The sequence below is a fragment of the Malus domestica genome, chromosome 12 (assembly GCF_042453785.1).
Source record: "Malus domestica chromosome 12, GDT2T_hap1".
In the NCBI taxonomy this organism is placed as follows: Eukaryota; Viridiplantae; Streptophyta; class Magnoliopsida; order Rosales; family Rosaceae; genus Malus; species Malus domestica.
Window position 1 is genome coordinate 27,420,181 of NC_091672.1, and position 13,148 is coordinate 27,433,328.

Genomic DNA, 13,148 nt, shown 5'->3' on the forward strand with positions numbered 1-13,148 from the left:
ACGCATTTATATATTTAAAAAAAAAACACGAGGCAATATCCATCTCACTAATGAAACGCTGCAAAAATTGGCAGGGAAGCCTTAAATTTCCAACGGCTAGTACGGCAATGGATAATTGCGTAATGGCATTATATGTATTTATTTTTCTACCAAACTCAACATCCATCAGTATATTTGTGCACAATCTGATATTGAAAAAGAGGCAAGAATCCGATTATAAAAATGAAACAAAATATTTGGCAAGAAATCCTATCTGTTCCCGTATTGAAGGGATTGAAGATTATTTTGCAAAGAAAAAAAGGGATTGAAGATTTCATGTCATCAGCCTCCTGACCGTATATACACAATTGAACGACTGCAACCACTACCGGGGTTGGAACTAAAACTGCATAGTCTGGATTGTAGTAAGTTCAACGTGATTTCTCTTTCTATTCGAAGATTAGGTGAGAAAAACAATTATAGCTGAACCGTCTATGAGAGTTAAATATGAGACATTGCACTTATAAGTGAAAATAAATATTATCAAACTATAGTACTAGTGGCAACTGAAATGAAAACTTAAAACATGGTATATTACTGAAAATCTGACTGGATAATTTTCTTGTATTACACTAATTGATTAGAGTATGGCCCAAATTGCGAGAAGGACTTATACATATAATGAGAATCGTCATCATGTCATCTCAAGCCAATAATGTACTATCATGTATGTTGAGAAAAACTTACTATGACACAATATTATTATCGACAAGATAGTGGCGATCTACTTATTAAAAATCTTCCCACAGGTATATTGTTGGAATCACAAAATTGAACTTTTGAGTGTAATCGGACTAAGAAATTAGTTAACAAAAATGATCAAGAAAAAACGTTCAAGTGTGAAATCTACATCAATGCCATGCAAGACACTACTGGTGCAACTAATTAGCCAGCTGCCAAGTAATCTGACTCTGTTCTTGTACAATGTAGCACGTAATTAATTAAGGGGAGGATTAAGCACCTACCATATTAATCCCAATTATTTTTGAAGATTTCGTAGATGAATCGTTGACATTTGTTCACCTCACCGTTGACATCCATTTTTTTCCAAACACCAGTAGATTCGGTAGCCTGAATCTAATCTGCCACCCAAATATAATTCCTTTAGTGTATTGCAGTCGAACATTTTTTTACCCTATATAAGATGATGAAACTCACCATCTTCATCTGTCAAGAACAGTGTCTTATATTCTCAATATTGTTAGCAATATGCAGTTTCTAATTATATCTTCAACATTGGCTCTCTTCTTTTTATTGGGTGCAGTGGATTTAAGGTATGTCCCAGGGATCTATAATCTTCAAGACAATGTTATAAGTACCATCATAGTCGATCCGAATGGCCTAGGAAATTTTACCTCGGTGCAACAAGCCATTGATTCCGTAGCACCAAATAACACTGCGTGGACTCGAATTCACATCAACTACGGTATCTACACGTAAGTAAACTATCATCTCAAAGTTCAGTACAGTTTTTGTTTCTAATCTGTAGTATTAATTCATTGCTCTAATCCGCTAGCTACTTTTATGTATGTAGTGAAAAAGTTCAGATCGCAGTAGACAAACCATACATCTATATTGAAGGAGACTCTGATCGCCAACCTGTGATCCAATATGCGGACGGTGGAAGTATTCTCACTAGTCCTACATTTAAAGCACGTGCAGATAATTTTGTGGCACGAAATATAATCTTCAAGGTTAAATATCAAGCCTAGCTTAAACTTATAATATTTTAATTGTACCACACATAAAGGTCGCTAACCACCAGTTGGGCCGTTATGCCCTACAAACTTGAGGGCTTGGGGTGGAGTTGTGACAAATCTCACACACTTATTTTCACATATATACAAGCAATCGTTTTAATGTCTTGGGTAGTTAGTTGCAAATCAATATTATACGGCTCGGCTTATCTTGGATATGTAACTCTTCAACATTACTTACATATTTTGGTTATAATTAATTCATAATTGTGTTAAAAAAAAATTTGTCTTTAACAGAATACATACGATAATATTGGTACTGACCTATTGGATGCCAATGGAAAAAGGAAGACCACTACATGGGCAGTTGCCCTAGATGTATCTGGAGATAAAGCAAGTTTTTATCACTGTAGCTTTTCTAGCTTGCAAGACACATTGAGTGATGCCAAAGGTCGTCACTATTTCTACGATTGCACCATTGAAGGACTTATAGACTTCATTTGGGGCCATGGCCAATCAATTTATGAGGTGATTAAAACCTGAATCCTTTCATTAACTAATTAAAGCTCTTTATTTTCCTCATGATCTTTTGATTAATTAACCTTAAATATTAATTGTTTGCAGAAATGCACACTAATTTCACGAACGGACGTAATAGGGGGAACTGCCTATATTACAGCCAATGGTCGAGGTGGAGCAGACGACCCCTCTGGGTTTGTATTCAAAGATTGCCATATTACTGGAAGTGGCCCTGCTAATCTGGGAAGGGCATATGGGACTCATTCAAGAGTATTGTTTTACCGGACAGATATGGACAATATTATCACCCCACAGGGTTGGGGTAATCCATGGAATGCAGGCCATGAGTAAGTTGTAATCCTTTTTCATTCTCCCAGTCGATTTTCTGAATGATAATATTACAATATAACTGGACTTCGAGTTAGGCTAGTTGGCCAGTCAATGAGCCACGTCTAAACCCTAGACCCTATCTACAAAAAAACCCTAAGCTATGGAATGTGGGAACTGAATTAGGTTAGTTGGTGTTGCTCATCTATATCTAAGGTCGATTTCTCCAATCCGTCGATTATGGTTGTTTAGAATATCGATTTGTCTAGAGGCTAGGCTAAGCCACTTTGGTTAGAGTGAATGTGCTCCTCTCTATGTACCCGAGTTTGAATCTCTTCTCTCGAAATTTAAATTAATATACAACAGAATATCATTTGTATAAAAATAGGGGGTGTAATCAATTTAAGGGGTGTAGTCAATTTAGATTTCAGAGGATTTTAATGGATTTTTTTAAGTGACAAATTTCAAAGGATTTCAATAGATTCTACAATTCCATATGGATTTTGACAAATTATTATGGATTTCTATTATAGATTTGTATGGATTTCTCTTTTGACTCCTACAACATAAATTCTTTTATTAATGCACAATCTGAAAAAGACATAAACATATATATATATATATATATATATATATATATATTGATATGGAAATATAAACCAATCAAATATGTCTTTTCTTTCCCTTTCACATTTGAATTGTGATTTCTTTACGAAAAATAATTTTAACTAATCATAACAAGTAGTGCTTCTTAAATCAAATGTCTCAAAATTAACCATTTTTCCTCAAGAATTGATTAGTTCATAATGTGTTATTCAGTCTAAGTACAGTTACCAATATAAATAGGCTTTGGAAGATGTTTGCACCCTTACACTAACATGATTACACAAAAAAGAACAGAAAGCTTGAATTGGCAATAAGACTCTTAGTAGTAATTTCCAAGAGTTCAATTAACATGGTAAAAAATTAACACATTCAAATAGAACGCATAATCATTACAAGAACTGCTAGTAGCTATTAACACTTCCCATCAAAGCATTACAAGAAATACTATTACACATTCCAAAATAAAGGAAATAAAAAATTCAAAAAATTCAAGTTTGCAACTGGGGAGATGATAGATGAACGTGAAAAGAAATCAGGTTGGCAGGTTCTATGTCTGAAAGAAAATGGAGAGTGAGAAAGAAAGATCGAGTTGTCGAATGGAAAGAAAGAAAGAACGAGGGGGTTGAAAAGAAATCCTAAGGGTGAAGGTAGGATTTTGTTATGCTTATAATCACTTCTCAAATCCTACAAAATCTCTTATTGAAAGAAATCCTTCAAAATCTATGAATTTTTTAATACCAATAGATTTGCATGGGCTCTATAAAAATCTTTTAAAATCTCAGTTGATTACATCATGATTCTAAAGTCTTTTAAAATCCTTTAATTGACTACCCCTGTATTTGAATGAATTTTTTTATAGATTTGCATGGGCTCTATAAAAATCTTTTAAAATCTTAGTTGACTACATCATGATTCTAAAGTCTTTTAAAATCCTTTAAGATCCTCATTTGACTACACCCCCTAAATAAATAAAATCACAATTTAGTGAATTACTTTTGACATATGGAACTGCAGGGGTACAATTGAGTTTGCTGAGGTGGAATGCAAAGGAGATGGAGCAAACAGGGAACACCGTATCAACTGGGAGAAGAACCAAACGGCTCAGGAAGTGAGGATTTTAACAGATACAGCTTCTTTCATAAACCAAGATGGATGGCTAGAAAAGCACCCAAATTAATCACTTTAATAAAATCCTTCGAGCAAATTAAAATTAGGGTGATTTTGTATTAATCCATAAAAAAACTACAATATTAATAATGTATCAACAATATTTATTTTAATTATAACAAGATCAATCATGTATTGTGATACTCAAATTCAAAATAAACGAAATTATCGAAATTATCACTACTGCTAGCAGCCACGATAACTAACACCTCCTTTCTCATATTTTCTATATTTAGAAATAGGTCAATACAGATTCAAAATTGCATTGCAACTTTTGTTACGTAGAATCTGTAAATTTAGGTTATGCGTTACATAATCTGATTTATTATCGTCGAATTAAGGAAATTTATTATTCAAATGGTCTATAAAAAGTTACAATATTAGATGTGAATAGTCAAACATACACGACATTGTATGGTTTGAAACGATAGCAAAACCAGAAAGTTAACTTGTAACCCCTCCTTACCATGAACTCATGGTTGATAGGGTCTCAACGATCTCACATTCATTCCTCCAGAGTGGAGAGAGATAGAAGGATAAAAGCGTCATGTTCTATAATGACTGAAAGTCCACATGGCATTCATCGTTAACATATGTCTAATTAATAAAAATAAGCCGTTGATTAGGCCTAAAACAAAAATAGGTCATTAATATATACATGGCTAATTGGTAAAAAAAAATATTGATTTTTAGCTAAATAACATTTAAAATTAAAGGCCCTTGTATTGTTAATGAATTAATTCTTCTTATGTCTCATTACTTTATTCTTCTGTACCAAGTACTGTATTCCATGTGGTTTATCGAATTTTATCCAATTTTTTTTAGCATGAACTGAAGGAGGACGACCTACCATCTTGCAAATCAGAATTTACTTTTTACATCAATTTCCACTAATGAAAAGATAAGATAGATGAATAATTCATATAAATTAATATCTCGCAAATCAGAATTTACTTTTTACATCAATTTCCACTAATGAGTAGGATTTATCAAATTTTTATAATTAATAACATTTTTTTTCCAAATATAATTAATAACATTAGAAATCCTAACTTTTTTCCTCTCAAATCTTAGACAGGATTATTTCATATACCAAACTCACTTGGATTTTTTATTCAACTTGCAAGTGATGAAAGTGGAATGGGATTAATTTTTTATAGACTTCTCGAATGAGTAATTTACAATTGAAAATGTCAAATTTTATATCCCAATAAAATGAGATTTCCTTGTTACTTTTTAAGCATTATCGAAAACAGAAAAGAAATTTTCTACTTCCCAACCCTGTGAAAACAAGGGAATTATTCCGCATTTCATGTGCAAAATGCAACCCTAATTTCACCGATATCTTTTAAAAAAAATCAAAACATGCTAGGCTAATAAGTGGTAAGAAGCAAGTTGTGGACAATTAGCATCATTAATAGTAGGTCGTTTTCCTATTTTTGAAATCTCAATCGAGAACTTAAAAACACATGACATCTAATCATTGTTGTAAAATTCATGATGTGATAAGTAATGAGTTGACGACTCATCTTTGTATTAACCTTAAAAAACTTAAAACACATAAAACTAAGACTTCTTGAGGAGAGAGAGATTTTTATATGTAAACAAAATACAAGCCAGATTTTATGGTGTTGTTTAAGCTTTGGAAAATCAGACTTCCAACCCAACCCCCACAAAAAAAAAAAAAAAACCCTAAGATTTGAATGAATTCACCTAAAATACACATAAAGTCCATGATACTCCATTAAACTCCACAAATTTTATAAACTCTTTAAAATCCTTTAAAATCTCAATAGAATACATCCCTCTAAATTGAGACATAATAAAAAAAATTTAGTATCTCTTCACTTATATCATGACACGCAATGTACTAGCTCGTGTTTTGGATACACTAAGGAATCTCGAAGGCAAATCCTTCTTCTATTTATTTTTTGTCAAAAAAAAAAATCCTTCTTTTATTAGTTGCTTCATATTCCAAATGCTTACGTGTAAAATTGGATATCCATCATGACAAGGTGTCCATTTATTTGTCCACGTAGACACTCATGGCCCGCAATCCTCAACCCTACACACCTTCAAAGTTCAGACTCTTTTCACCCATGAAATTTTAGAGCCACAAAAGATGAGACGTATAGAAATACCACTTTGAACTGTCCGCCAAGCGGGACTCAGGAAACACCATACATGGATAAGGCCATGTAACCAAGCTAAAACCCACAGAAAATATGCCCCAGAAAATAATTGAAATGGTCAGTTTTATATCACCAAATCCCTCTCTTTCCATTTACTCACAAAAATTCCACCCCTAAAATCCTAATTTTTATTCATAGTTCATGGAGTCTGAGAGGAACCAATCTGGGATTGTCAACAATTCTGCAAGGCAAACTCAAAACATCAGAAAAATCTTGATTTATCTGCACCAAGTTCCTCTCTTTTGAATTACAACCCTACAACACAGAAACAATTAACCCCAAAAAACCAAACTTTAAGATTCTTGAGGTTGCCCTCTGGGATTCTCTGAGCAAACTGAGAAACTGAGCAAAAGGGTAGCTTAGTTGTGGAGTCTGCATGAGTGGGCAAGAACCCAACTGGGATTTGAAGCTTTGGAGCCAGCAGAATCAATGGCTTTGGGTTGCGGTTGCGGGGTTACTCTCTCACAGTATTATCTCTCCAATTCATCTACTAGCTTATTTTCTGCTTGCCGTGCTTCTGTTTTATCGAGGCAACCAAGGCCTTCCTCTCGAATTCGCTATCGAATCGATTCTCGCAGGTGGTTGGGTTTGAGGCACCTATCTGTGGGCTCTCAGAGGTGAGCTTTGTGCTTTGTGTTTGTATGTCTTTTGGTTTTGCTGAGAAAGTGAAAGAAAATGGAAGAATGTTATGGAATTTTGAAAGTTTTTACTTCAATTGGTAGTCAAAGTTGTAATCAAGTTAATGACAAGCTTGTTTGATTGATAAATAGTGAAGGAAAATGGGATGAAAAGGGAAAATAAGATAAACTAGAAGGGCAGAAAGTTTGAATTTTGGATTGTTATATCTTAGTGGGAAGTTTGAATTTTGGATTGTTATATCTTAGTGGGACTTGTATTTAATGGTATCTATCAAGGTTCTTTTTATGTTTGCATAAAATAAATTTTTGGATACCTTTTAAGAGTTGAGTTCAAAAATTCTAAAGCAATAGCAATATTGTAGTAAAAAAACACTTTGAATCTTGAATTGTCAGTAACTAGTTAGAGGAAAGTAAGTGAAAAAAAATCTAACCATGGATCATGACTTGACAGAACTACGGAAATGTGTTTATTAACCCCGTTACTTTTCCTGCTCCTTGGATAGCAGATTCGACAGTTTTAGTTCAAGGTGCTCAATAACCAACACCGATGCACACTTCAGCCACGTGGCTACTGACAATGAGGTCCAGGAGGAATCATCCATTGCAGAGCCTGGTTGCTCTAGTTGCTCGGTCCCAATTGTTGATATGCTGGACACTGAATCTTTGAGTTTACTAACTGAAGATACTTATGTAGATTGTCTTTTGACGACACTGCCAGTAAGTTACATGATGGTCTATGAACCTTTTCTTTTTCGTTTTCATTACCACTTCAGTACTGCATTACAGTTAGGTCTTGTCAGATTTATCATGCCATTTTTTACCTTTGTTTAGGTTTTATCAAAAGAGGAGCAACATACACTTGCAGCTACTCCAGCCCATCCAATGGGATTATATGGTAAGTGCCTTCCTTCAATGGTCCAAGTAAAGCATGGTGATGTGTCCTTCCTAAGCTGTCTTTGATGTGTCATTTGAATTATAAAATAGTTGATGTGAATGATTTGGAATCCTTGTGGTGATTTCTGACCCGACGGGCATAATTTTTCAGCTTTTTATGCTAGTTGTCTAGCTGGAAATTTAGTGGAGCAATTTTGGAATTTCGCTTGGCCCTCTGCTATCGCATTGATATATCCAAGCCTTCTACCGGTGGCGTTCATAGGTTTCTTTAGTAAGGTTGCCATTGAGATAAATTAAGTAATAGGAAAAAGCAGTAGGAAACTACACTTCCTAACTAGATCAAATTCATTTTAAACAGCTTGCGATAATTGCTGGAGGCCCCTTAGTTGGCACACTTATGGATCATTTCCCCAGAGTACCTGCGTGTAACTGTCTTAATATTATCCAGGTGAGTAGTTTGATTTGCATTGCACCCAAAGATGTGTGCAGGATGAATATCCTAAACTTCTGTGTTCTAACTGTTTTCTTTCTCTCAGGCAGCTGCTCAGTTGTTATCTGCAGCGATGATAATCCATGCGCATTGTGTTCCTCCTTCTGCGTCATCCCTTCTTCACCGCCCTTGGTTCATTGTACTTGTACTAGCTGGGGCTGTAGAGAGGCTATCTGGTGTCGCATTGGGGGTCGCTATGGAGCGTGATTGGGTGGTGCTGGTACTGCTATTTTGACATTTCGTTACGATACATACACGTGCACGCACATAGTTTTATCTTTCCAAGTTATCTTTGGCCTAAACTAGAATTCCCACGTAAACAGTTGGCAGGAGTGAACAGGCCTATTGCGCTTGCCCAAGCAAATGCTGTTCTTTATCGAATTGATCTTCTTTGTGAGGTATTTTCTAATCTTATGAAAAAAATTTCTTTAATGATAACGCGTGGATTTTTCATATGATGTCAATGGTGACATATGTGCCCATTTATTTGAAATTTAATATGCAAATATTCCTTAGATTTAAACAAATTTTCAGCATGTGGTTATGGTTATTGTACATAATATTCAGATTAAATCTGGTAGATGATAATTTAGGTCAAAACTTAAAATAAAAAGGATGACAATGTTTAGGGAAGCTTGAGGAGATTTATAACTTTGTATTAATTACAGATTGCTGGTGCATCCCTATTTGGCATTCTTCTATCAAAGTATGACCCAGTAACATGCTTGAAATTTTCGGGAGGTTTGATGGTGTGGTCGTTGCCTTTTGCCGTAATTTCTCTTCTCCTTACTCTGTTTCAATGTTTTGCTTGAAAAATGCTCTTTTATTATTGACTAGGAATTTCCATTCCTCAGATTGTTCTCACATGTTTGACCAACAAGCTTTCTAGCGGGGTTCTTGACCGCCCAAAATGTTCGCAAACTTGTTGTAGAACATCCACTGAAGTATCTCTGTTTGATACCAACGACATAGGTAAATTTGGTACTTCTATCTTTATACAAATAAGTCTGACCACCGGTTTTGTAACTGCAAGATACTTCTGATACTGTCCTAAGTTCCTAACTGGTTCTGTTTAATCAGTGGATAAAGGTGTGGCAGCTATTAAACTTGGATGGAAGGAGTACATGCAGCAACCAGTTCTTCCTGCTAGCCTAGCATATGTGCTGCTCTATTTTAATGTTGTACTCACTCCAGGCAGTTTGATGACAGCATTTTTAACGCAAAGTGGTACTTGTCATGCCCTTTCGGCTTATATTTTTTGGTTGGAAGTTTGTTGCCTTTTACATGCATTTTATGAAAGACCTTCGTTTTCAATAAATTCAAGGTACAGGTTCTGAAAGCACCGAATGGCTCAGTTAAAACAGGCTCTAATCAACATGCATTTAGGAGTAAACATTATTCATCAGGGGGAGGAAATACATGGATGGGAAAATAAGGAAGTTCGGCCAAGAGAGTTGGACCCAATAGCACACCACCCTGAAATATTCCCAATTAATGCACGTGCTAATAACAATAAATTTCATTTGTGATGAGAAAAGGTTTTCAAGCACAACATCTAGTAGTCACTGACCCTGCTGATTCATGCATATTGTTTATTACATCTACAGTGTCGGCAAAACAAGGAGATCGCTTAAATCATGCTTTAGTGTGAATACGACTTCATCATCGATTTTCTTATAGACATTTATATGCCTCTTATGCTGTGGCTATATAAATATTTTGTAAGCCCAATTCTAACTCCAAGATACTGTGACATTGTTCAACAGGTCTAAATCCATCTATTATTGGGGGTTTTAGTGGACTATGTGCTTTTATGGGTGTTGCAGCGACATTTGTGTCTGCAAGCCTCGTCAGGCGACTTGGCATCTTAAAGGTTGGCTAATTTGCATAATTATCATCACATTATAGTCTGTCTATATCTAATGGAGCTTCTTTTCCAGGCAGGAGCAGCTGGATTAATATTTCAAGCTTCACTTCTCACCGTTGCTGTTGCTGTTTATTGTAGTGGATCTTCCTCCCAGCAGAGGCCCCTTCTATTCTTCTTGTGTTTGATTGTAAGAATTTATCATTCTTGTTTTTTCTAAACAAGGTTTGGGATTTGGATGATAGTTACGTATGAGCTGCTAAGAAAATCAAGTAGTGATTTGATTAGAAATGGGACTTATGATATTAGGTTGGATCTTAGAGCATGACGATGGATTCTTTTCAGAATTGTTGATTCTTAGATTGCTTTGCTAAATCTGTAAATTTGAGTAATGTTGAGGTTTCTTATTCTGAGGAGATTTCAGTAGTGACTGCCGCCTGCATCGACTAGTCATCAAAGTAAACGTTTCATTTGTATTAGCAGATGCTCCACTTGCAATTATATGTACTAGAAAGAATATTGGAGAACAAAGAATATTGGGGAACAAGTGCGTTTTGTTGTGCTTTTTGGACATTTTATTGTATCTTTATTTTTGTGTACCTTTTTATATGCAGGTATTATCAAGGCTGGGGCACATGTCATACGATGTTGTGGCAGCACAGATTCTTCAAACTGGGATTCCATCGTCCAAAGCAAATATTATCGGCACAACAGAAGTTGCTGTTGCTAGTCTGGCAGAGTTTACAATGTTGGGAATTGCAATAATCGCCAATGACGTGTCACATTTTGGCTTTCTAGCAGTTCTATCACTCCTATCAGTGGTTGGGGCGGCGTGGATGTTCTGCCGATGGTTGTTGAATCCAACAGATGAGCAAAGAAGTCTTTTCTCTTTCGATGCTCGGTGTCAATAATTTGATGTAAGTTCTTTTTACTCGTTTGAGTCCATTAATTCTTATACATTTTACATGTCTGCCAAATCTGAATGAACTATCTTAATTGCATTATCTGCAGTTTTACTTTCTGTGGCCCTGGTGCAAAGGCTGTTCTACGTTATTCAGAATCAAGATATAGCACTACCTTTTACAATGCCCATGTTTTTCTATCAATAGTACAGTGAGGTATATTTTGTCGCTCATGGTCGCAGTTCATGTGTTTTATTGGCTGTAGTGTAGAATCTGTAACGCGCCTTTGAATAATATCTTTGTTCATACGTTTTATTGGTCGCAGTTCATGCGCTTATATAGCTACAGCTGGCTCAACTTTGTACATACATTTTGAAACATTTGTAAAGCATTGAATTTATTCAAAATCTTTGTTCCCTGGCAATCATGCTTTATTCGAAGTGCGAACTGAATTCCTTCACAGGGTTGCCGAAATATTGCTGTGAATCGTATTCCATTTTTTCCTCCTGAGGTTCCCTCATTCATGGTAACTTTGCATCTTGTTCCCCTGGTGCATCATAGCTTTCTCATTAAAGCCATGAAGGCAGTAAAAAAGCAGAGAAAAAAAGCACCAAAAGTTGAGAAATTAGCCATCTTTTTGGTGTGAGCACACAAAGGTGAAAAGTTGTGGATTTTGTACCAATAATTTCAAACGGGCTACTGCAATTGGTTTGTACTACTTTATCTTGGTCATACAAAAACTAGCTCCTAGATTCCTTGCACGTTTCTTTTGGCCTCGTTGGCACATACTGTTGCAATTGGTGGAGGGATGGATTTGACATATCGTATATTGAGGGAGGATGTGAGACAGAGAGGACATATTCCGGCTACACTTAAGATTTTGCCCACTAAGCGAGTGTTTGTAAACCGCATCCCTCGAAAAACACATAAATGAAATTTGACTTTTATCATTGCAGATTATTCCCACCAAGGCTCGTTGGGGATTGATTTTGTAGGAAGCACTTATATTCATCATTGATTCTGCTAATAGAAAAATGTCAACATTTTTATTAAAAGCCCAAGAACTTCTTGACAAAGTATATGACAGGTCTTTCTCTGTAAAACAATTTTTGTAACCCCTCTAAGCAATCCTAGACTCTCCTAAATCCACCCCAAACTCTTTAAACTCTGGTGGTCCAGCTTCAAAAAATTGAGTGCACAATCAGTGTGAGTGCCTGCATGAGTTTAAGGTGGTTGATAGTTTAGTATAATATTGGTGACTGATGGTATTGTTTAACTTAACTAAAATACAAGTTGGTATATCAATATACCATGTATTATAATATAAATGGTGAGAAAATATATTTTTCAATATTCATCCAATTATGTTATAACACTTGAAGTAATAACTCGTGTTTCTTATACATTGAGAATCTTCTTGTTTAATGATATGCCAAAAACTTTGATTACAACAAGAATGCAAGGCAGTGAGAGCCCGAGTCCTGACAGTGGACATAGAAATTTGCCAGATTGCGCTATGGCATCTCATCTCCCTCGTATTACACAAAGCCCTATTCTTTATTTATTTTTTTTTTTTCTGTTTTGGGGGAAAGAGTTATAGAAAACTGGGTTAATTGTTGTTAGTTTGCTACATTAACATAAACATCTGCGGGCATTGGGTTTCCAATTTACTAACAGTAACAGCACGTACCCGTCACGATTGTTCGACCCCTTCTTCCAAGAACAAATAATAAAACTATTCCTGTCAAACTCCTACGTTTGTATCTGTGCTATGCCTATGCATGGATATTATAACACCTTAATTGAATATCTT

At 35.4% G+C, this 13,148-nt stretch overlaps 2 protein-coding genes across 3 annotated transcripts; both read left to right on the forward strand.

Moving 5' to 3' along the window:
• Positions 1-1,248: 1,248 nt before the first annotated feature.
• Positions 1,249-4,365, forward strand: LOC103451286 (probable pectinesterase 55). The gene is made up of 5 exons (XM_008390707.2): positions 1,249-1,475; positions 1,574-1,733; positions 2,034-2,264; positions 2,361-2,602; positions 4,203-4,365. The coding sequence occupies exons 1-5, from the start codon at positions 1,249-1,251 to the stop codon at positions 4,363-4,365; spliced, it is 1,023 nt and encodes a 340-aa protein (XP_008388929.2).
• Positions 4,366-6,464: 2,099 nt separating this feature from the next.
• On the forward strand, positions 6,465-11,759 carry LOC103450852 (solute carrier family 40 member 3, chloroplastic-like). 2 transcript variants are annotated; one of them, XM_008390254.4, is made up of 14 exons: positions 6,465-7,164; positions 7,692-7,902; positions 8,017-8,080; positions 8,231-8,355; positions 8,438-8,527; positions 8,616-8,789; positions 8,893-8,967; positions 9,238-9,339; positions 9,424-9,541; positions 9,650-9,796; positions 10,336-10,442; positions 10,510-10,623; positions 11,048-11,350; positions 11,445-11,759. In XM_008390254.4, exons 1-13 carry the CDS (start codon positions 6,977-6,979, stop codon positions 11,342-11,344), a joined length of 1,812 nt encoding a protein of 603 aa, XP_008388476.2. In that variant the 5' UTR covers positions 6,465-6,976; the 3' UTR covers positions 11,345-11,350; positions 11,445-11,759. The 2 variants fall into 2 exon arrangements, with proteins under 2 accessions (XP_008388476.2, XP_017192038.2); XM_017336549.3 differs by having other exon boundaries at positions 6,491-7,164; positions 7,689-7,902.
• The last annotated feature ends 1,389 nt before the right edge of the window (positions 11,760-13,148 follow it).